Genomic DNA, 24,083 nt, shown 5'->3' with positions numbered 1-24,083 from the left:
CTTAGTGCAGCCACACGCCATCTATCAATGATTAACGTAAATATTGAAGACAGAATACTTCTGCCTGGAGAAAAGTCGTGTGAGAAACCTAAAACTACACTACAAGACAACACTAACAATAATAAAACGACACCACGCTGCTCCTGTGGTGTCTTCATCCCGTTACCTCTCATTAGCCGCACATCACTTAATCAGACCTGTGTGGGTAGTTTGACTCTGAGCTGTGTTGCCTGTCATTTCAATGTGACTTGCGTCCGCCATATCGGTATCATAGGACTGCACGGCTGCAACATGCGCACATGCTTATCAGAGGAACGTACACTTTCACCGGGCGGTATAAAAGTCACTTAGAGCTCGAGCCAGCAACTGCTACAAAAGGTAACGCTTATACCTGCATGTCTTTCATTTTTCTTAAAAAAAATATTATTATGATAATTATCTCTCATACTGGCATGTGGCCACATGTATTTTATAGGCTATGCATTCATTAAGAGAGAATAGTTACCAAGAATAGCTCAGCTGTCTCCTCTGAAAATTATTACTTTCATTTGAGTTGCGGTTAAGAGGTTTTAATCCATTATCAAAATGCTGCATTTTCTTTGTAATATAGAAATTCAATCACCTTGGTCAAATTAAATGAGATTATGACTTGTTTTTAATGAACAAGAAACCGAAACTGGGTCATGTTAGGAAATGCTTTTAGGCTTGGTGAACACGGATATTGATAAGCTATCTGCCAATATTGTTATTACCATTATTATGCTATTATTACGCTTGTTTGACCGCATATATAATGTTGTGTTATACTATAGATTTGATGAAAACTCGAAATTTCTAGAAGCACCCCTACATCTCCCCAAAAGATTCCCCTGCTGAGCGTGTAGTCATCGGTTTAGCTTTGATAAGAAGTCAGTCCATACTGTACAGGTTGTCTACGAACCTGGGCTACAGCTATAGGTGCATGTATGTACATCTGTCTTTATTTGACGGATGATGGATCTTTATGCTTGATGACAAGGTGACGGAAAAAAACGTAACCATCGATGGTATTCTCTTGACAGAAGTGAAAATGGCTGAGGACATTCAGGCCAAACTTGAGAAATATCGCACTGCTCCCTTTGATGCCAGATTCCCCAACCAGAACCAGACCAGGAACTGCTGGTCCAACTACCTGGGTAAGACTGCATGTACAGGCCAAAGCACTCAACTAATTAAAACCACACATGCTGTGCCATGTAGATATTAACTTGTGTTGTCCTCCCTTCAACCTTTTTTTTTCAACGTTTTTGACGCCTTTTTTCAGTTTGTTTTTGCTTTTTCCAACGTTTTAAATTTTTCTTCTACACATTTTCAGCGCTTATATCTACGTCCCATATTTTATAACATGATATAAAACAAAAATTTAAAACGGGTCAATGTGACCCGAAGTCAACAAAAGGGTTAAAATGTATTATTGTACCTTTGATTAATGATGTACAACATGTTTAGTTCAGGTTAAACACATTACAGCTAAGGTCTTATACACGTTGACCTGACCTGTGGGCTGGAGATAATCCAGTTTGAGATTTCTTCAGGGGCACTGACATGACCCTGGATGTTTTTGATATTCATTGTTGTTGTTTCTCTATTAATAGACTATCATCGCTGCCAGAAAGTTCTGGATGCCAAAGGAGTGGACACCACCCCCTGTGACTGGTACAAGAGGGTCTACAAATCACTCTGCCCATTATCCTGGGTAAATATTTTATAAATCAACTTTTTTTACGAGAGAAACCACTGTCTAAAAAGACAGTCAAGTTGAATAGTAATGGCAGTAAATATACTCTCCCTTGTTTGGGCTGTGTTTGTTTAACTTGGGTCAAAAACTTTATCATTCCCCCACATTCCTGTAAGTCTGCTCAGTCCTGAGAATCAAAACATTGTGACAAGTTTTAGTCCAAAATAAGAGATTGGAGATTGACGCTTAAAATAAGCCAGCCCAATAAACATGCAAGAATGTCCAGCCTCTTTTGAGTTACTTTTAAAACCAAATCCTGAGTATAAGGTCTTCCACATTACATAAAATGGAACACTTGAATCAGATATCATATCATTACCACATTTCCTCTAAATTGACTATTTCAATACTTTACACATGCATCGCTTGTAGTGTCATTTTCTTTGGTATGTGGGGTAAATCAACACTGAATCGCATAGTACAATTGCCTGTTGTACTTTTAGGTCACACCCCAATCAGTGATGTCATAGCAGGTGTTTTGCCTTTGACAGCTCTGACATCACTGATAATGAAAAACAAAAACATGGTCGAAGATTGACTCATTCTCATGACCCAACAAAGGGTTTCACTCATTTTCTGAACCTTTGTGATAAAAAAAAGATGTTGATGTCTCAAAATAAGTTCTGTAATGTTGTCCCTTTAGGTCCAGAAATGGGATGACCAGAGAGAAGAGGGGACCTTTCCAGGAAAAATCTGAGTGCCATTTCCAAAGCTGTTAGACTGCAAAGATGTAATCTTCTCAGCTAAATGTTTGTATAAGTGGTGGGAGTCCACGTGGCTCCATCACCACCTTTCCACTACTGATGCTCTGTAACTGAATGGTCATTCCTTACAAATACATGAAATGTAAAGCAGATTCTGCATTAAAGTATCTCAGGATATATTTATGTAGCTCAGTTGTTCCCTATGTTTTTCCTTTACGGTGAGCTGTTCATCCCACCAGTGAGTATTAATAGATACTTTGTGTTAATTCAAAACAGTATGGGGTCTAGTCAGGACATGATCTTTTTCAGAAAACTGGGGGAAGGGAAGATATATGCTGTATATATATATATTTGTCATTTTTATTTATTTCAAATAAACCTACATCAAATATACATATTCAATCAAGATTAGAAAAATAATTAAATATTTCAAAACACTAATGTCACACACAATAATAGCCACCACCCTACAGAGCAGGACTGAGATACAGAGTATTGACCATTGTTGCTCTTGGACACGCTGAAATTAAATACATAAAACTGCATTTCATAACGGTTACTCCTGTCATATGTAAGGAGGATAAAATGATTTTTCAATGAAGCAGTAAAAACTCCTTTCAAACAAAAGTAACATTTAAAGATGGTAACAGCTAATTTCCCATGCAACAAGTTAGTACAGTAAATATTGAATGAATGAACAGCACAACACCAACTACTAAGTATTATAGTGAAGGTAGAGATAGATAAAGATAAATCCCTTTTTCAAGATAATTCTTCTCAATTTGAGGTAAGATTATAGTATTTGCATATTAGAAGTTGCCTGTTACTGAATCTACTCAAAATCTAAACTGGCAAATGTAGATTTTTTTTTTTTTTAATTTCCAACCAAATTACTAAAACTTGCTTTACTTGCTCATGACATGTTTGCCTCCATAAAATCTACCTTATATAGCAACTTCAATAAAGGTCACTTGGATTGCAAACAAGTTGTTTTTTCTACCTGGCGCTAAGCAGAAAAATATACTGACCTAATTCTGTGAAGCCAAATATACATTTTGAATATTCAAGTGTGGAGTCTGAAGCTTTGTGCAGCTTCAAGTTGAAATGTACAAAAGGACCACTGTACTTTTTTCAACTACAAGCGTTTCCACTTTAGCCTTCGATATAAATCTTTCAAAGGTGAAAAGCTCCCTGGAAGCACTTCCCCAAGTAAAACCGTTAGGCTTTAAAATATATTAGCCAACAGATATAAATCATTAATAGATATAAATTAGTGTCTGCATAGCATTACAACCGGTTGGTGTACTGGCGGGAGTGTTGGTCAGTTCTCAAACCCATTAGGCAAAGAGCTGATCGTCTAGGCTCATCAGTGGATACAATTCATTAATAACTGTACCAGTGGCCACATCCTGATGTGAGAGTGTATTCATGTGGCCTTTTTTTTGTTTTGTTTTTTAAAGTATTTACACGCCACAAGCAGCATTTAAATATGCAACACAGAAGTCACAAGTAGCAGCCACAGATATAGTGTTTAGTACTAGGCACAATAATAGGGCTGATAAAAATGCAGCCTCACAGGTTTATCCTGGCACTGTGGGAGGGACAACCGGGGCAACCATACAGTATGTGTCCAGTATAACGTGTCCTGGTGAATGATCCAACCATAAAGTGGAATCCTGTGTGTGTGTGTGTGTGTGTGTGTGTGTGTGTGTGTGTGTGTGTGTGTGCACGTGCTTGCGTGTGTGTGCAAACCCATTGTTATCTGTGCAAGCTCTGTTCTTTTGATTGTGGACCATCTGTCAAGTCGCCCTTTCAAACCATGGCTACTTTCGATCTTTGCTTTGCAAACTCGACTTTGCTGAAAATAAGGGAGGTTTTCAAAATTCAGCCATAGTTCCGCCCTTTCAGTTCCGCTCTCTTTGCATGAGCACTGAATCCACTTCTTCATCATCTGTCTGTCAGTACCTCCTCTTTCCATGTTTCCCACCATCGGTCATGCAGGTTTTAGGCCGAAGAGCTGCATTAAGGGAAGAACAAATAAGCTTTTAGTTAAGAATTAGCACATTCAAATTTGACGCTGAAGTTATTTTACTGATGATGATTTTCCTATAGAGTCCAGTTGTTCCCTTGACTCACCTGGGTCGGCTGTCTGCTTCTTCTTGTTGTGATGGACTATCTGATTCTCATTGGTCATCTTCACATCCTGGTCCTCCACATAATTACTGCAACACAGCGAAAAAAAGGAAGACACAAGCAGATACATGTAAGCATATTTGTTGTGCCAATTGGAAAACTGGAATAAAGGAACAACACAGAATGGAGGGCTGACTGATAACAAAGCTTGAAGCCAGTGGGTCCAGGCCTTGAGACCAAGGATGGAGCTAGAGAGGGAACAAGGAGAGAGAGGAGGGACCGAGGCATCACAAGTCAAGCGTGTGGTAAGGAGGGTGTGGTGGGATGGCTGGGGGACAATTGAGTGCACTGGGGGAATCTTCAATACAGGGATTGACCACAGGGAGGTGCTGCCACAGGGCTTTCACAGGCTCTGTTACTCACGGTTGGTGGTGTCTGCTGCCACGAGGGCTGAAGTGGAGAAGAGCACATCTCTGTTCAAAACAACTCACCACTTGGCAATGGGCTTGAATCTAACCTTCTTTGTTTATCCATCAGTTCCTGTTTCAGACTTTAAATTGTATATCAAACGGTCTTGAATTTATTCACAGTAATTCGCTTTGCCAGACCATCCACACGCTGCGGAGCGGAGGAGGGTCTGGCTAGTCCACACAGCATTCCGGAATGGGAGAAAAACGTGCTCTGGTTTATTGGCATTTCTTTAAACCAATTGCAATCGTCATTGGTGACGATAAGGTTCGCATGGAGCCGCTGCAAAATAGTCGTGCGAGAGAAACTCAGATTGGACAGATAGTCTAGCTAGCTGTCTGGATTTACCCTGCAGAGATCTGAGGAGCAGTTAACTATAGTCCTCATAAATCCACCAGAGTTTAAAATTGTAACAAAAAAGAAAGCGGAAGGAAACTCTGCGAAAATACATGCATCCGGCGGAATTTCCTGCGGCACCAGAACAATCCCGGAAGTAGAACGTCAAAGATATAGGGTAATCAGTTATCTGTCTATAAGACCATTTGGCGCTGAACTTTTCATACAATCAGCCACGAACCCAAAGAAGTCAATCATACTGTATATCTACACCCTAAAAATCCAGGGTACCTGATGACAGTGTTCCTCTCACGGTGTGCAATGTAGGCGTTGTCTGTAAACAGGATGGTGTGGTAGGGCACCACTGGATCACAGGTAGGCAGAATGCCTCGTGCCACATGGCTTACACAGTCCAAGATGCCGTTGTACACCAGGAGGTCGTCCACAAGCAGCTGTACACACACAGAGAGACATACTGATTGCTGCTTGAGGTCCACATTTAAAAAGAAGTGATTGCTTAGCTCACAGCAGACAGAGGCTTACCCCAAACTCTTTTACTCCTCTTTGTGGTGTCTTTGAGTAGTTCCACAGTTTGATCATGGACACCGTCACTGGCTGATCAAAGATGACGTACACACGATTCACCTATGTGGATACAATCAATACACTTACACAAATGTACTGGAAAACAGAGTGTGTTAACTGAATGCACTCTCTCTCAGATCCTCACCAGTCCAGGGAGCACCGGGGCTAACCACATACATCTTCCATCTTGGGTACTGTTGACTCCATCTATTAATTTGTCTGGAGTCCTCACATCACCGCTCACATTGTCCAGTACGTTCACGCTGTCTGGAAATGCAGCGATGTCTGGTGGAAATAATGTTGAGGAACAGACACACATTTATACCCATTAATACTCCTTCAACAGCTATTACTAATTTATTGCTAAGCAGCAGATATATGGCCTTTTAATGTGCCTCCTTCCTTTATTTCTCCTCTTCTGTCCCACAAGTAAAGCCATATCTTTAACAGATAATATGATGCAAACTGCAAACTGTGTAGGTATTATCTTAATCTCATGGTATCAGGGTAGGTTTTTAATATCCATAAGTCGTAAAAAAAAAGTCGTAAATGTTCTCAATGTTTATGGATATACACCACAAATTCTTAACTGCGCAAAGTTGAACGATTATATGGATACATTCTAGATGGTGAAGAGAGTTTAGGTTTGTGAAGACAGATGCATGAAGGATGTTGTAAACTCATAAGAAAGGATACTGTTTTCACTGAGAATGATCTTCTCGTGGTTTTGGTCATAAAATTCGAGGCCGTTGAGGCCGATGTAGTACGGGTCTCCCCAGGTTGTTAACAGCTGCAGCTGAAAGATGACTGATGGGTGAAGGTCAAGGAATATACAACATGAAACCCCATGTACAGCAAAAAATCAGGCCTGGGCTGTGTCCAAAGTCATTCTCTATTTACTGTGTAGTGCACCGTATTTACTATCCACTATTTTATTTGAGTTTCGGTTACACTTTACTTGAAGGTATCTATGATAAGAGTGACATGACACGGTCATGAACGTGTCATAAACATTATAAACAAGTCATAAACATTTATGACATAACGCTTCTGTCATTAAGTGTCATTCGGTTTTTGTCATGACAAGTTAGGGTTAGGGTTAGAGTTAGGGTTAGGGTTCATGTGTCACGACAGTGTCATGTGTTCATGACAGTGTCATGTCACTCTTATGTAGATACCTTCAAGTAAAGTGTTACCTGAGTTTCTAAATTCTGAGTTTGAACTTTATCTCCCTCAAAAATTCCAGTAATGGAAAACAAAAAAGAAGTGTCCATGAAAGTGTACACTACTTTGACGATGGCTTATTAGTGTCAGAAATCCCAATGTATTGCTCAGTATAGAATAACATAACGAGTGTCTATTAAATAGAGAGTAGTGAATGAGTGAATGACAGAGTGATTATTGGACACAGCCTTCATCTTTAACAAACTCTATTTGCCATGAATTAATGATGGCACACAGGGGGTGTTATTTGGGCTGGCTGCACCTCCACCTTTTGCATAATACAAAAATAATAATCAATCATTAAAGCACCACTGGGCCAGCCGTGACTGTTACACAAAACATGGCTGCATATAGAATATTAAAGTATTACCACATATGTTACTGATATGAACTGACATTTTATAGACCAAACAATCCATCCATCCATCCATCCATCTTCTTCCGCTTATCCGGTAACGGGTCGCGGGGGTAGCAGCTCCAGCAGGGGACCCCAAACTTCCCTTTCCCGAGCCACATTAACCAGCTCCGACTGGGGGATCCCGAGGCGTTCCCAGGCCAGGTTGGAGATATAATCCCTCCACCTAGTCCTGGGTCTTCCCCGAGGCCTCCTCCCAGCTGGACGTGCCTGGAAAACCTCCCTAGGGAGGCGCCCAGGGGGCATCCTTACCAGATGCCCGAACCACCTCAACTGGCTCCTTTCGACGCGAAGGAGCAGCGGCTCTACTCCGAGCTCCTCACGGATGACTGAGCTTCTCACCCTATCTCTAAGGGAGACGCCAGCCACCCTCCTGAGGAAACCCATTTCGGCCGCTTGTACCCTGGATCTCGTTCTTTCGGTCATGACCCAGCCTTCATGACCATAGGTGAGGGTAGGAACGAAAACTGACCGGTAGATTGAGAGCTTTGCCTTCTGGCTCAGCTCTCTTTTCGTCACAACGGTGCGATAAATTGAGTGTAATACCGCACCCGCTGCGCCGATTCTCCGACCAATCTCCCGCTCCATTGTTCCCTCACTCGCGAACAAGACTCCAAGGTACTTGAACTCCTTCACTTGGGGTAAAGACTCATTCCCTACCTGGAGAAGGCACTCCATCGGTTTCCTGCTGAGAACCATGGCCTCAGATTTAGAGGTGCTGATCCTCATCCCAGCCGCTTCACACTCGGCTGCGAACCGATCCAGTGAGTGCTGAAGGTCACAGGCCGACGATGCCATCAGGACCACATCATCTGCAAAAAGCAGCGATGAGATCCCCAGCTCACCAAACTGCAACCCCTCTCCACCCCGACTACGCCTCGATATCCTGTCCATAAATACTACAAACAGGATTGGTGACAAAGCGCAGCCCTGGCGGAGGCCAACTCTCACCTGAAACGAGTCCGACTTACTGCCGAGAACCCGGACACAGCTCTCGCTTTGGTCGTACAGAGATTGGATGGCCCTGAGAAGGGACCCCCTCACCCCATACTCCCGCAGCACCTCCCACAGTGTCTCCCGGGGGACCCGGTCATACGCCTTCTCCAGATCCACAAAGCACATGTAGACCGGTTGGGCATACTCCCAGGCTCCCTCCAGGATCCTTGCGAGAGTAAAGATCTGGTCCGTTGTTCCACGACCAGGACGGAATCCGCATTGTTCCTCTTCAACCTGAGGTTCGACTATCGACCGAACCCTCCTTTCCAGCACCTTGGAGTAGACTTTACCGGGGAGGCTGAGAAGTGTGATACCCCTGTAATTGGCACACACCCTCTGGTCCCCCTTTTTGAAAAGGGGAACCACCACCCCGGTCTGCCACTCCTTAGGCACCGTCCCCGACTTCCACGCAATGTTGAAGAGGCGTGTCAACCAAGACAACCCCTCCACACCCAGAGCTTTAAGCATTTCTGGACGGATCTCATCAATCCCTGGGGCTTTGCCACTGTGGAGTTGTTTAACTACCTCAGCAACTTCCACCAGGGAAATTGACGACAATCCCCCATCATCCTCCAGCTCTGCCTCTACCATAGAGGGCGTATTAGTCGGATTTAGGAGTTCCTCAAAGTGCTCCTTCCACCGCCCTATTACCTCCTCAGTTGAGGTCAGCAGCGTCCCATCCTTACTGTACACAGCTTGGATGGTTCCCCGCTTCCCCCTCCTGAGGTGGCGAACGGTTTTCCAGAAGCACCTTGGTGCCGACCGAAAGTCCTTCTCCATGTCTTCTCCGAACTTCTCCCACACCCGCTGCTTTGCCCCTTTCACGGCAGAGGCTGCAGCCCTTCGGGCCCTTCGGTACCTTGCAACTGCCTCTGGAGTCCCCTGGGATAACATATCCCAGAAAGACTCCTTCTTCAGTCGGACGGCTTCCCTGACCACCGGTGTCCACCACGGTGTTCGTGGGTTGCCGCCCCTTGAGGCACCTAAGACCCTAAGACCACAGCTCCCCGCCGCAGCTTCAGCAATGGAAACTTTGAACATTGTCCACTCGGGTTCAATGCCCCCAGCCTCCACAGGGATGCACGAAAAGCTCCGCCGGAGGTGTGAGTTGAAAGTCTGTCGGACAGGGGCCTCCTCCAGACGTTCCCAGTTCACCCGCACTACCCGTTTGGGTTTACCAGGTCTGTCCAGAGTCTTCCCCCACCCTCTGACCCAACTCACCACCAGATGGTGATCAGTTGACAGCTCTGCCCCTCTCTTCACCCGAGTGTCCAAAACATACGGCCTCAGATCAGATGAAACGATTATAAAATCGATCATTGACCTTTGGCCTAGGGTGCTCTGGTACCAAGTACACTTATGAGCATCCCTATGTTCGAACATGGTGTTCGTTATAGACAATCCATGACTAGCACAGAAGTCCAACAACAAACAACCACTCTGGTTTAGATCAGGGAGGCCGTTCCTCCCAATCACGCCTCTCCATGTGTCTCCATCATTGCCCACGTGCGCGTTGAAGTCCCCCAGCAGAACTATGGAGTCCCCTACTGGAGCCCCATACAGGACTCCATTCAAGGTCTCCAAGAAGGCCGAATACTCCGAGCTCTTGTTTGGTGCATACGCACAAACAACAGTCAGAGTTTTCCCCCCCACAACCCGCAGGCGTAGGGAGGCGACCCTCTCGTCCACCGGGGTAAACTCCAACGTAGTGGCGCTCAGCCGGGGGCTTGTGAGTATCCCCACACCCGCCCGGCGCCTCACACCCTGGGCAACTCCGGAGAAGAAAAGAGTCCAACCCCTATCCAGGAGTATGGTTCCAGAACCGAGACTGTGCGTAGAGGTAAGCCCCACCAGATCCAACTGGTAGCGCTCCACCTCCCGCACAAGTTCCGGTTCCTTCCCCCACAGAGAGGTGACGTTCCACGTCCCCAGAGCCAGCGTCTGCTGCCCGGGTCTGGTCCGTCGAGGCCCCTGACCTTCACTGCCACCCATGTGGCAGCGCACCCGACCCCAGCGGTTCCTCCCACAGGTGGTGGGCCCATGGGTTGGAGAGAGAGGTGCCACGTAGCTTTTTCGGGCTGTGCCCGGCCGGGCTCCGTGGCAAACCCGGCCAAACAATTAATTAATTAATTAATTAAGTATTAAGAAAAACAAATGTTGTCATTTGCAATGAAGAGTCTGGACAGTAAGTCCGATTTTCCAGCAGTTTGAACAAATCCAAAGATTTAACTGACAATATTGCACAGTGGCAATAAACACAAAGCATGTCAGGATACATCCACAAGGCATGATGGGAGCTTCATAGTCCATGCTGGCCTGTTCTTGTTTCTTGAAGCTTCCTCTGAATTAGACAACAACATTATTAATTAGTAAATGCAGTTTTCAAACTTTCTCATAAAATAGCAATATATGCAACTTAAATGCCTGGCACCTACTTGTGGTAGTCCACTGCACTCTTGTTGGCGGTGGGCATCTGGAGAAAGTCTAGGAAGAGGATCTCCTGGGCAAAGTCAAAGTGACAGTTGCCTGGTCCTTTCCTGATCAGGAATCCCTCCAATGGGGAGATTGCAACATCATCCATGAACAAATGGATCACCTTCACCTGAACCAACCATGGGGAAATGTGTATGTTTTATGTGTTGCTTGAAATCTCCTGCATAGAACCTTTCATGTTAAATGTAAAAACTAATCCACGCCCTCTGGCTCCACCTGAAGCAACTGACACTGCAATGTAATTTATCATATTTAGCTGTTTCACAGTGTACAGTATTATATTGTTTGATGTACACTACCGGTCAAAAGTTTGGGGTCACTTAGAAACTTCCATTCCACTCCATTATAGACAGAATACCAGCTGATCTGAGTGGGTGGCTGATCTTTAATGCAATATCTACATTGCCCATTATCAGCAACCGCTCATCCAATGTTCCAAAGGCACATTCTGTTTACTAATCTGATATCATTTTAAAAGGCTAATTGAGAAAACATTGGAGAACCCTTTTGCAATTATGTAAGCACATAATGTAATCTGAAAACTGCTGCCCTGGTTAAAAAACAATGCAACTGATCTCAGCTAGTATTCTGTCTATAATGGAGTGGAATGGAAATTTCTAAGTGACCCCAAACTTTTGACCGGTAGTGTATACGGTTTACTATCATAATTTATAGATAACTTGCATTTGTCTCTTGTAACAACTGCTCCTTCATAGCAAATACTGGTTTAGCCTGACAGAAACGTGTCTCACCCCTCTGTAAGAGTCCTCAGGGGACTTGTTGTAGTTCCAGATACGGAGTCCAGCGATGGTCTGGGCCTTGTTGAACGTTATGTTCAAGATGTGGGGCTCTCCATAGGAGAAAGGGATCAGCCACATGTGCTGGTCATCAGTGGTAATGTTGTGGCCATCTATAAGCCTGGGTAATGAAAAAAGACACTGAAGACTGCACCAGACGTAGTAGAAATGTATATGCAGAAAGTAGAGTGAGGAAACTGGTAAAAATGAGAAGGATCATTCTAAAAAATGAAAGTTATTCTACTACATCTACTGTAAAAAAAAAAAAATGTCAGTGTTTTTCAACATTCTCAGCATATAGTTTCAGACGTACTTATCAAGTGTGCGCAGGTCGTATTCGTACTCAGGCAGGTCATTGAGGTCCCCTGGTGAGGCAGCCATCATACTGAGGTCTAAAGGTAAACTCTCTCCATCCTTCCCCACCACCTCCAATCCTGTCAGGCCCATGTAGTGGGAGTCCCCCCAAGTCAACACCAGCTCTAGTCTAAGGCCTGGAGAGGAGGGAGACCGTTACTGTAAGTATCTAAACAACAAACAGAGAACTGATTATGTGACGACAGAATGCTGATTATCTACTCACAATTTCCAGTGTACATCCCAGGAATATGCTCCATGTTCTCCTCAGACTGGCTCACAGTGGGGTTGAGGTGAAGTTTCAACTAAGACAACATGTGAACACATTAAAACCATAATTGTGTTACACTGTCCTGCTGATGGTGTGATGAATAATTTACTCTTGATGCCTGTTGCGCTGCCAGCAAGGTGCTGTCTGTGCTTTCTACACAATTAATCCTCATTTCTTTTGCTGAACAGATGGTTTGAATGTTCTGGGTCTTTGTTTAGTCATCACTGTCACAGTTGGGAATAAGATGCCTAAATAACTTTGACGTTTAACATTAAAGAAGTAGATAAAAAAACATTCGGAAAATCTGTTCCCACTGCTGAAAAGACCTGTACTTACTTTGAGGTCTTCCTCTCGGAAGCCAGCCTGTGTGAAGGGTCTTTCCTCTCCTTCTCCATCAGCAGTGCGTGGTCTCTGCAGCTCCTCCTCAGCCACCAGGCTCTCGGGACCCTCACTTTCACCGAGGAAGGTTTCATCATAACGAGACATAGCCTCCAGGATGTCATCATCAGTGGTGAACAGGATAGTGTCACCAAATTGGTCCAACTCTGAAGTGACAGCAAAATGATTAAAAAAGGAAAACTTGATCAAAAGTAACACACAAAAAAGAGTATTAAAAACTTGTGAGGCTGTTCTGTTCAGCTACCTCCAGACTGGGTCCCTGATGCCTTGGCAATCTCGCCCCTGAAGATGCACCTTCCATCCAGCAGCATTTCCACCTCCTTCACCCCTCGGAAGGAGTGAATGCGTGACTTGTTGTAGTTCCACACACGGATCATGGCCACTTGGTAGGGAGCTCCAAAGTCCAGAAAGATGGTGTGGCTACAACCAGGGGTGAAAGGTGCTAGCCAAAGATGCATGTCATCCTGGGTACGATTAACGCCATCAATCAAGTTGGTGACCACGCGTGGATCTTTGCCGTATGCAGGCAGAATGTTGATGTCTGGAGGGTCAGCAAGGATGTGAGCAGGTCGTAGGGGCTCTCCACTGGAACTAAACACCTCGAGGCCGTTGAGGCCCACGTAGTGGCGATCGCCCCAGGTGGACAGGATGTTGATGACCAGCCTTTGGCCCTGCGGCAGCACAGGGATCTCAAACTCGTCCTCCCGTTCCATGGATGGATCATCGTCAGGGCCTTCACACAGTGGCCCCTGAGTGGTGATGGAGGAATGCGGGCTCCTGGGTGCTGTGGAAGGGTTGACTGGAACTGTGGTTGGACCACGGCCCTGGCGCTGGAGGAACTCATCAAAGATGTCACCTTCGAAGCCCATGTTGGAGATGCGTCCACGCTGGCATTGGTTGAACTTAGTGAGAGAGTCCCAGGACTCCCTGAGGGTGTCATCCTGTTGGCTGTGTAGCTGGGCCAGAGGGGTGCACTGCCTCCTGCTTGTGTTCACCAATGGCATCGGCTCCTCTGGAGAATACACAAAGATTAGCTAATAATTACTAACAAGCCCCAGGAAATCTTTCTAGGACTGTAAACTGCCTTTACATTTATCATCAAACATGCCATACACTAAACATCTCATCTCTGTCTAGATATACATTCAAATAATGAGCCCATTTCAAATAAGACCACATTTAACAGTTCCCTTGTTTTAAAATGTGTTCACAGGCAAGAGAAAGATGTGAAAACACACATGTACAGTATCTTTGGGATGTACATTGCTTGTACTTGCGCAAGTCACAAATGGCCCTTAAATCAAGTGGTTTATTTATTTGTCTGGGAGATTGCGAGATTAAAATAGAAGCGGCAGTCAGCTTTGTAACACAAAGCCCAACAACCCGCCCCTTTCCACAATCTTATTTAAATCATTTGAAAGACATTTGTAGAGCTTGTGGGTAGCCTGATTGCTTAATAATAGGTGAAATACAGCACAAATGAAATCACAAGGGTGAAATAATCACATATAAAAGTGTCCCTTTGTGTTTAGGTATCATAACTTTAGACATTTCTACCTGTGTTTGAAAGTGCAGTAGCTCTAAGGTGCTGCTCCTCTGTCTGCCTGGCAATGACTGCAGTGTTTCGAAACGAGCTCCTGCGTCCACTGATGGGCCTGTCTTGGGCTTGCTCCACGAGCTCCTCCAGCAGGTCGCAGCTTAGGTCCAAAGAGTCAGCCTTCCACTGATCCCCGTTCACTGTCCTCTCCATCCCCCTACACACTCTGCCTGGGTTACACGGCAGCTCCGGGAGCATTGAAGAGGACGAGGCTGACGGAGATTTGGGCTCTGCAGAGTGCTGAGGCACCAGCCATCGGGGCCTCTCCCTGCTGGCTTCGCAGCCCTCTGGAGCTCCTCTGCTCAGGGGCTGCAGCCACTGGGGGGCCACCCGTGAGGAGGATGGCTGGGTGGTGACTGTCTGCTCCATGGTCGCAGGCTGCTCCACCTGCTGCCGGAGAGAGAGTGGCTCCTCCGAAGCAGACAGGTCAAAAGAGTTTCTTTGTGTGGAGGAGCGAAGAGCGGAGGATGAAACCCCCACTGGTGAAGGAGTGATGGGTGGTAGCAATGTATTTGGTTTTTCCTGCATGTCTATCATAGCCTGGCCTGCATCTGATGGCTGCGGATTCCAACTGTGGTGGTGCTGGGTGCTGCTGCCCTCCCCACCCTTTCCGTCCTCATGGCGCTGGGGGCTGGCACCCCGTAGATTGTGTCCTGAAGAAACAGGGCTGGAAAACAAGGAGTCTGAAACCTGGAAATCCTGGAGGTCAATTGTGGTGCTATAGTCAAAGACGTGGTTGCCGCAGCCCTTCTCCAGCTCACCTTCAAACACCAATGTGCTGTTAAGGTACAGCTTTATATGCCGTGCACCAATGTCAAGATCCTAAAAAAAGAAACAGAGCTTTAATTTACCTGAATAGGTGGTGGTGATGGCGCAGTGGATATGACACATGCCTTTGGTGTGGGAGATCTGGGTTCGATTCCCACTGCGATACATCAACCAATGTGTCCCTGAGCAAGACACTTAACCCCTAGTTACTCCAGAGGCGTGCAACCTCTGATATATAGCAATTGTAAGTCGCTTTGGATAAAAGCATCAGCTAAATGACATGTAATGTAATGAATATACAGTCAGGTTACAAGCTACAAAATGCCCAATTATTTAAGATTTTAATATCTAACATCTACACAAAATTGATTTTACATATTTAAGTAAAGCTATAAAATGCAAATGAATCAAAAGGAAAGGATTTGGGGTTAAATTGTTATCACAGGAAAACATTTAGCATTTCAAATGATGTAATATTTTGAGTAAATAATGAATGAAAGCTGCAATCCCAGAAAGTATAGTTTTACCTATTTCTCATATGAAGAATAAGAGCTGTCCAAGCTAGCAGTAATTAGCGCTCTCACAGATATAAAGCCATGGCTGCCATGAGGAAATGGCTAAAGCCCAACTCAAATCTACTCGATCGTCTAGACAGTAAACTACTTTAAACCCAGGTAAAACTCAGACGTATTCCCCACCGACAGCTCCTTACCTTTCAGGTTCAAGACATCAAGTAACTCTAGATAGCTGTAGTAACACAGAAAGAGATACAATGGGGCCTTTGTACCCTTCTATGAACAGCAGTGAGGTTGAGAGGCAGAAGCCCACGTTTCCCCAACACTAATCCTCTGGGGCTAATCTCTCACTGTTCCACATTTGGACAGTCTGACTGGCAACTCAGCCAGCCAATGCTAAAAGAGAACCACTTCCCTGACGGCCCCACACCAATACACCACCGTATTATAGTGACGACAAACAAGCACGATGGATTATAAGATCTAGTGCTCCAGACAGCTAAATGAATAATCTCTGAACTGGAGAGAGGGGTAAATCAAATGATGTGTGAAACGGATTGCACTTGTGTTGAACAAATGATATCTAACAATTCAACTTATTATAAACTGTAATTATTACACATATAGAAAAAAAAACATACATTGAGGCTTGTGTTGTAGTTCCAGATTTTGATGCGAGATATTCCAAAGTCTGGGGAGCGCTCCGTGTTCCTGATGATGAAGTAGAGCTGGATGGGAGGGTGGAACAAACACGTCCACATGTGGCGCTCTTTGGTGGTCTGTAAACCAAAGAAAATGAACAAAAATCAGTATTGTGTTTATATACACATTACTTCACAAATGTCAAGAACTACCATGTAATCGGCCTTTTACACAACAGACAGGTGTAAAGTGATGGCTGCTTCCCATTTAGGTGTTCAAGCTTCAGAGCCCTGTTGTTGTGCATGCTTGTTTATTGTAATGGCCTACTGGGACAAGAATGTGGAGCAGAGCCATAATTATTAATTAATGATCTTTTCCTGCTATAAGTCACACTGACAAGTCACGATGTCTTGTCTGCTGTGAAAAAAAGTCCACTGTACTTTTAATTTTATCCAAAGATAATTTCAAGGTTCATACGCATTTTAACCAATACTTTTCGGCAAATTTCCATGACTATGTATTCCTGAAAATGTCAGTCAACGTTATACAATAAGAATACAAATCTGTGTTAAAGTTTACCCTCAGAAGTTTAACAATAAAATGAATTTATGTGGTTCATAGTGGGATTCGTAATATCGCGCCCTGAATAGAAGGTTGAGGTTAGGACGACATGAAATACATTTATTAATCACATATTATTATGCTGTGTTAAAAAAAAAAATCCATGACTTTTCCAAAACTTTCTGGGTATTTTTATGTTTCCAAAACCTTTCCAGGCCTGGAATTTGCATTTTTTTTAAATTCCATAACTTTTCCAGTTTTTTTTTCAAAACGTATGAACCCTGTAATTTGCAAATGTGATGACGATGGAAGGCTCACCTTCACCTTTCCGTTGACAAGCGCCCCCAGATTCCCGGGGTAGTCAGCGTTCCTGATGTCTATGTCGTGTGGAGACACATACACCTTCTTGTTTCTGAGGCAGAAGAACTGCAACTCAGTGAGCCCAACCTGCAAAGCGTTCCCCCAGTTTGACAGGATCTCCATGGTAACATATAATGTTGGGGTGACATCGGCCGAGGACAGCTTTCTCTGCAATGAAAACACAAAACATTCACAAGTGCTTCTGTACACTTATGTCTCCATCACACCGAGCACTGTTCTGATTATTCATTCTGAACTGGGAGACGGTGTTACTGACTCACCGGCTGCTTGCTATAGTCGATTTTGACACTCTGAGGAATGTTGCAGCTGGGTCCTGCTTCAAGTTTCTCCAAGGCTTTCAGCAGTTTCTGTTGTTGCCTGAACAGAAGGATGACATCCTCAGCTCTGCTGCTTTGTCTATGATGCCCGACCTTTATGTTAATGGTGAGGGATGGCTAAGCACTGTGGTGGCTATGTAATTCTTCAAGATCAGAGGGTGTACACACCATACATTTCTGTTTTATAAAACAGCATTGTGTTTGTTCTGACACTAAAGGATGTATGTGCCATATTCTGTCAGCATACCCGGGGCCCATAAGCGTGATTCTCTGCATGGCCACGGTGACACTGTTCCCATCCTTGTCACGGCTGTTGTGGTGCCCGAAGCCATTCATCATCTGGTGTCCCCTGCCCTGGATAAAGAAGAAGCAAAATAGAAGAGTCAGAGATACATACATAAGCTTAAGGGGCAGAATTTATTACTTAACACTATCCCTGTTATGACTGTATAACAGTACATGGGAATTGAATTATGGGAGAGCAGTGAAAACAAATATTAGGTCGTAATAGAATAGTTACTCTAGGTGGCATAAAAACAACTGTTAACAGTGAAGAAAAAGGTTTTTAATAAGTAGTGGGTAGGGGTGGGATGTGTATGTACAGTGTGGGGCAGGCAGACCATGTTGCGGTTGAAGAGCTCAGGGCTCTGCACAGGGTCGTTTTCTCTCTGGATGGCCTGGCGCACCCTGCATGCCATCTCGTCTGAGTCTCGCTCCTCAACAGAAGCCTTTCTGGCTGCTGACAGGGGCCTCTCCACCCGACTCCTTGGCCCTTAAGCAAGAAGCACACATCTTTCAAACAACAATCACGCACCATACTGTCTATGGCGCTTACCCACTACTAGTACCAGCTCTACTCGACCGCGATGCCACGTCCTCCTTTTTCCATTGCAGATTTAGTACCGCCTCATGCGTGAGGCGAGCGTGGCTGGTAGTCATAGCGACGCCGCAGGAAACTGCCGTGACCTAACGCGACACACACACACACAGAACGTCAAAGGTGTGTTGATTTTGATTTTCGCCATGTGGCTGTTGCCACAGCCAGAAGACAAATTTTGTTTCAAAAGAAGCTGGAGGAAGCAAAAAAAACACAGCTGGATAAACTATTTCAAAATGACGGTATTGTTCAGGACACCCCCATCTGTCGCTAGATATGATGACTCAGTGATTAGTGACGATTCTCTCCAACAAATCAGTAGTCTGCAGGTTTTCACGTCACCTTTGGAAACTCGACGGAGGTGATACTAAAAAAAGTACCTGTTGGCAGCAACCAAAAAAGGCGAGTAGAGTCGAGGCGAGTCGAGCAGGTACCATGTAATGGAAAAACGCCATAACAGATCCATCTACAGAAACATTTTAAAAAAAAGGACCTGTATACAGAGTTTGACTCAAAATGGGAAATCTGATTGTGGACCATATAATATTAAATGTTAAACCATGAATGGATTTTAAAATGTTAAAAGACTTACTCTGACCATCCCAGCTCTCTTTGGAAGGTGGCATATCTAATGTTTTGCTCTTCACCAACACGGGCTTGGAAGGTATAAAGGTGTCAGTGTTTTCTTTCCTTTTTGCAGACAGAGAGCGTTCAATCTTACGACCTGGAATAATGGAGAAAATGAAACAGGAACATTTTCATACTAGGAATATATAGTGTGATGTTGTGAGTTTATCGGCATTAAAAGGGCCAAGGGCAGGCTAACACAAAACTTGAGCTGTGCACAGACAGCTAATGTACTTGCCTATTCTCTATGTGTACAGGTCAGTGCTGATGAAGCAGATAAGCAGGAGATGGAGCCACTCTGGGCAAATTAAGACTTGACCTAAAAATCAATAACAAATTTACATATGCTGAAGCCTACCTTTAGTTGAGGGTCCAAAGTCCAGGACAACGAGGTTTGCCGAGTCAAAACGGCATTGGGAGCTGCTGGGCCGAGGGTTGGAGGAGGACTTGGAGGACGAAACAGGCAGCCCCAGTTCGTCCAGACTCTCAGTGCTCTCCTCCCTCTCGATCTGCTCCTCCACCCACTCCTCGTCCGACTCCTCCCCCGCCGAGCCACGGTTGCTTCGCCGCATGCTAACCTCCAGGCTGCGTCGCAGAACCTAGTTTACAAAGGTCAGCGTTTACGCATGCATTCATGCAAAGTTGCACACAGTCATCAGTGTAAACACTCACAGGCGCAAACGTACACACATGCATGCTGAGCTTTTAAGCATTCCCTTGATATGTGTGACTACCACTGAAAAAAACTTTATAAATTAACACCCAGAGCAGGAAACAAATTTAGATGATTCCGTACATCGAACGCCACCTTGACAATGATGAAAAAAAACAGTGTACACATTTCTTCTTCTGCTCACCTTCACTTCCTCAAGGTTGAGAAGTACCTTCTCATTGTACTCCTGATTTGCTTGGCCTCCTTGGCTCTCATGCCTGGAGCTGAAGGAGCGCGACACCTTGTAGGTGTTCCTTGGGGAGCAGGGACTACGATGCGAGCGCGGACTGGAGCTCTGCATGAAACATGGTGATTGGATAGAAGGGAAATGGCAGAGATGGAGAGATGCTAAGTAGTACAGGCAGCTGCATCTGACACATAGCCCCTCCCCTAAAAAAAAAAACACCCACACACATTCTAGTAGGCATTGTTATGTCTTCACTCTACCTCCATGTCTACACTTTCAGAAGGCTCAAAATCCTCAGAGTAGCGTTTTTCTGGGGAGATCTGTAAACTTGGTCCTTCCTCTGTTCGAATTCTGACAGAATCCTGGCAACATGTCAAAAGAGGAAATATTTAACATGTGTACTTTCACAGGAAAATATTTATTTTGATGCATCACAATCAAGGATTAAATATATTAAGTAAACAGAAGTCTCTACCTGCACCCATTCTTTCCTCTGGACCTTTCCTGGGGAAGTGTGGTTCCTCTTCCTGGGAGTCTGCTCCAGATTATGGCTGTCTTCAGTTAACTGGTGGGCGCTTCGACAGACATCTGCCGATGAGTAACAGCACAGAGAGGAACATGAGCAGCTTGCAGCTGACTATTGCCTCAGAGGAAAAGGAACATGCAGTCACATACGCAGATGGTCCACAGTACATAAAGAAATAACAAAAAACTGGCTGCCAGCTACAACTGTCACTATCATTTATTCACTGGGACTGGGCATGGGATCATACCATGCAAACTACAAGCTGAGGAGTGGTGGCTATTAGCTTGTGTTCCATATGGTCTGAAAATGACAGAAGCAACAAAAACATGTGTAATATGAGTATGAGGTGGCGCCTTCCATTTCAGTGTAAAAATGACAGAATACTCAAAAACAAAGAATAATATAAAATAATGAGGTCTTATATAAGACGTTTTACTTTTGAGTGTCTGTAGGTTTATTTTGGTCCAGCAGCAGCATACTGTACCTGCTGTACGTGCCAGCCTCCAAGCAGGTGGGGAGGTGACAGACTTGTGGTTGGAGCTCTTGGGCTGCTTCCTATTGGCTTCAGCATTGGCTCCATTAAGATAAATGGAAAAACCTTGCTCAAGCTGTTCCAACTCAATCTCCCTGGGGTCTTTGACTTTAAGGCGCTTTAGGATCCTGAGGAGAAAAGAAAACTGGTGTCTACCTCTACAATATGAATAAAAATCAGTGTATGTAATGTTATAGATGGCTAAGATCAAGATTTAGGACTCACAGGAGAACACCACGTTTTCAAGCTACTCTAACCTCCACTCTCCCACATTTCACACACTAATTTAGTATATCTCAAAGCAAGTAACCAATCAGTGCTCCTATTAGGCAGCATTGAAAGTCGTGGAGGAGTTGTGTATCTCCTCTGTGAAATCCAATCTGGCTCTCCCCAGCAGCTTGTGCTCATACTTCACCTGTTTTTGTGCTGAAGGGCGATTAAATATTCATCCAGAGTGTCGTCCACAGCAGAGGCTAGCTTCTCTCCTTGGCACGTCTTACTCTCCTTAAAGAACACCAGCATTAGTACGTACACACACACACACACACACACACACACACACACACACACACACACACACACACACACACACGTCAGAAAAGCCTACATCAGCTATTTGTCACAATACACCTCATTGTTGCACAAGTACCCACATCACAAAATTTAAGCACAACTTGCTCCTCCAGTCTTAAATAAATAATGCATCAATATGGCACATGCAATGTGTCAAGATGTTCACAGTCCATAGCAGATAAGACAAAACACATTTATGTAACTTGCTATGTGGTATAGTAGGGTCTTTGGTGCCAAATGTGCCTGTTCAACCATCTAACAATACAAGAATGGCATCAGGATCAAAAGACGTTCAGTCAGTGTCAGTCCTGAGGTTAAAAATGAGATGTCAAAAAATTGGGAATGTTTTCTTGCTGAAAACATTCTGAAGAACTGAGCATCACTTTAACACGTTTGCAAACCTTAACATTGTTGGAGTCCAGGTGCATCCATCTCTAAACAGTCTAATATGTTTCTGCTGAATAACAACACACCATTTGTATCATGATGATTTCAGCTGTAGCTGAACAAGATATAGTTTGTGTGGACACGCTGAAACAATGATGATTTTAGGATCATGACAATATTTCATAAACTCTAAAGGCATGCAGACTTTCAATTTTGAGATGAGGTGGCAAAATAGTGACCAAAGCAAAAGGGATTTTGAAAAGTGGGGGGGACATGTCCCCCCTCTCCACAGTGGAAATTACGCCCTAGAAATAAAGCATAGCCCTTTCAAAGAAACTAGCATTGACAATACATGTCAGAAATCTATCATGTGAATCAACACTTAAAATGTCAACTAGAGAGTGATAAACAACTGACAAATGGTGTTTGAAAGCCAGCTTGCATATTGTAAAAAAAAAATACATCTACAGTATCACATAATTTAAAATCCCAACAGAGTGGCCTACAATCCTCAAAGTATGAATTTTGTTTAGACGTCGCTGGACTCATTCTGGACTCAAATTAAATCATCGTCATTAAAACAGCAGATGTCTGCCAACTTCAGTCTTAAGAAATGTTGGCCATGACCGATAGGCCTTGACCCTCAGCCAGTGGTAAATTAGACACATACATGTGTCTTGGAAGGAGCATCAGTTGTCTGCATAACACAGTCACCTATCATGCCATTCCATTTTCATAAATCATCATGCAAGACGAGCAAAGAAATCACAAAGCCCTTACTTAATTTCTACAAGTCAACTATAGGCTACAGCATCTGTCAATGTCAGGAGCAGAAGAGAAGCAAAGGAAATTGAAGGAAGAATAGAGAGTACTTGTTAGTGACAGAGAATAGAGAAAACTGTTAAAATATGATATGCATTGTTGCGAATGCACTGAAAATTAGAGAGCTTTTTGACAGTGTCTCGTGTTAAGTAAAATGACAGGGGTGTGAACTCTGGCAGAGCAGATGTAAAAACGATCTTTGCTCACCTCGTTATGCATTGTGTGGCTGCAGGTGATGCTGTTCACATAACCCTATCCCATATTTTGGAGGGCAGATGATTCAGATGAGAAGATATAATTGAAATTTGTGTTGTGTTGGATTACCACTGCAGAGGGAACACAGATGACAACCCCAAGGTTACATGTGACATAAACCTAAATTACCTTGAATGCAGTTCAATTAAAATGTCGCCCCCCACCCGCTAGACGATCATAGAACTAAAACATAATATCCACTATTTCCAAGCCAAAAGTTAACATATTTAGTATAAACAAAAACTCATTTGAGACAGCATGACGTTACGTTAACCGTTATTCGTGCAATGAGTTGACAGATGTGTGGTAACGTTTGCTAACTGGATTGATTTGTATGGCATTAATAGCTAACACGCTAGAGACATTTCTGACTGTGGCAACATTAACGTTACACGGCTAACTAACGCTTTTTGCCAATTTCCAGTACTTTTACGGGTCAACGGTTAATCGCACAAATTAACTCCTGGGCTTAGCTAGCTAGCTAGTAGCAGAGACAACGTTAGCAAGCAGCCTAGTTAGCATTGACGCTAATAACAAACTGAGAAGCTAACTAGTTAGCGTTAGCATGTATCTAGCTAGTCAACATAAAATGACACAAAAACACTCTTTTGCTCTCATATTATCGTACACATTTCACTCTGGTTCTAACAGATATTAGAAAACCACTTACTGTCCCTGTAAAACAGCACTTTGTTAGCAATTAGCTTTGAATTTTACGAGTTTTCTGTGTTTTCTCATGTCCCCAGTGAGTAGTGTTGGTTGGTAACCAGGATAGCTGTCCACCAATGGGGAGATCCACATCGGTGTCAGACACGCCCCCAGCCTGTCCGCTCTCCGCCTGCAGCAACTCCG

At 44.1% G+C, this 24,083-nt stretch overlaps 2 protein-coding genes across 5 annotated transcripts; one reads left to right on the top strand and one right to left on the bottom strand.

The window, feature by feature from the left end:
- The first annotated feature begins 118 nt into the window (after nt 1-118).
- On the top strand, nt 119-2,668 carry LOC116044191 (cytochrome c oxidase subunit 6B1). 2 transcript variants are annotated; one of them, XM_031291205.2, is made up of 4 exons: nt 119-375; nt 1,060-1,175; nt 1,635-1,735; nt 2,421-2,668. In XM_031291205.2, exons 2-4 carry the CDS (start codon nt 1,070-1,072, stop codon nt 2,472-2,474), a joined length of 261 nt encoding a protein of 86 aa, XP_031147065.1. In that variant the 5' UTR covers nt 119-375; nt 1,060-1,069; the 3' UTR covers nt 2,475-2,668. The 2 variants fall into 2 exon arrangements, with proteins under 2 accessions (XP_031147065.1, XP_031147064.1); XM_031291204.2 differs by having other exon boundaries at nt 247-378; nt 1,062-1,175.
- A 165-nt stretch (nt 2,669-2,833) lies between these two features.
- Nucleotides 2,834-24,061, bottom strand: katnip (katanin interacting protein). 3 transcript variants are annotated; one of them, XM_035997226.1, is made up of 29 exons: nt 23,902-24,061; nt 23,184-23,338; nt 21,610-21,698; nt 21,147-21,322; nt 20,612-20,724; nt 20,397-20,498; nt 20,095-20,244; nt 19,596-19,836; nt 19,203-19,334; nt 18,354-18,505; nt 17,981-18,087; nt 17,677-17,773; nt 17,354-17,563; nt 16,474-16,611; nt 14,510-15,371; nt 13,197-13,964; nt 12,890-13,098; nt 12,509-12,587; nt 12,242-12,419; nt 11,884-12,049; nt 11,074-11,240; nt 10,915-10,979; nt 6,700-6,810; nt 6,149-6,288; nt 5,962-6,063; nt 5,710-5,870; nt 5,038-5,064; nt 4,618-4,703; nt 2,834-4,498 (listed from the first exon to the last, which is right to left on the bottom strand). In XM_035997226.1, exons 2-29 carry the CDS (start codon nt 23,193-23,195, stop codon nt 4,440-4,442), a joined length of 4,899 nt encoding a protein of 1,632 aa, XP_035853119.1. In that variant the 5' UTR covers nt 23,196-23,338; nt 23,902-24,061; the 3' UTR covers nt 2,834-4,439. The 3 variants fall into 3 exon arrangements, with proteins under 3 accessions (XP_035853119.1, XP_031147058.1, XP_035853120.1); XM_031291198.2 differs by having other exon boundaries at nt 23,184-23,302; XM_035997227.1 differs by lacking the exons at nt 5,038-5,064; nt 23,902-24,061 and having other exon boundaries at nt 23,184-23,195.
- Between the last annotated feature and the right edge of the window lie 22 nt (nt 24,062-24,083).

Source organism: Sander lucioperca, chromosome 22 (genome assembly GCF_008315115.2).
Source record: "Sander lucioperca isolate FBNREF2018 chromosome 22, SLUC_FBN_1.2, whole genome shotgun sequence".
NCBI classification, from domain to species: domain Eukaryota; kingdom Metazoa; phylum Chordata; class Actinopteri; order Perciformes; family Percidae; genus Sander; species Sander lucioperca.
Note: the sequence above shows the minus strand (reverse complement) of the source record. Positions and strands in the feature narration are given on the sequence as shown.

What these genes read in the sequence shown, in the direction of transcription:
- LOC116044191 (XM_031291204.2), top strand. Translation starts at nt 300, where the DNA reads ATGCTTATCAGAGGAACGTACACTTTCACCGGGCGGTATAAAAGTCAC. An exon ending in GCCAGCAACTGCTACAAAAG is followed by an intron (nt 379 to 1,061) that starts GTAACGCTTATA and finishes TTCTCTTGACAG; the next exon opens with AAGTGAAAATGGCTGAGGAC. An exon ending in CACTCTGCCCATTATCCTGG is followed by an intron (nt 1,736 to 2,420) that starts GTAAATATTTTA and finishes TTGTCCCTTTAG; the next exon opens with GTCCAGAAATGGGATGACCA.
- katnip (XM_035997226.1), bottom strand. An exon ending in TCCCATCATGCCTTGTGGAT is followed by an intron (nt 6,811 to 10,914) that starts GTATCCTGACAT and finishes TTCACCCATCAG; the next exon opens with TCATCTTTCAGCTGCAGCTG. An exon ending in GAGAGGAACACTGTCATCAG is followed by an intron (nt 5,065 to 5,709) that starts GTACCCTGGATT and finishes TCTCCACTTCAG; the next exon opens with CCCTCGTGGCAGCAGACACC.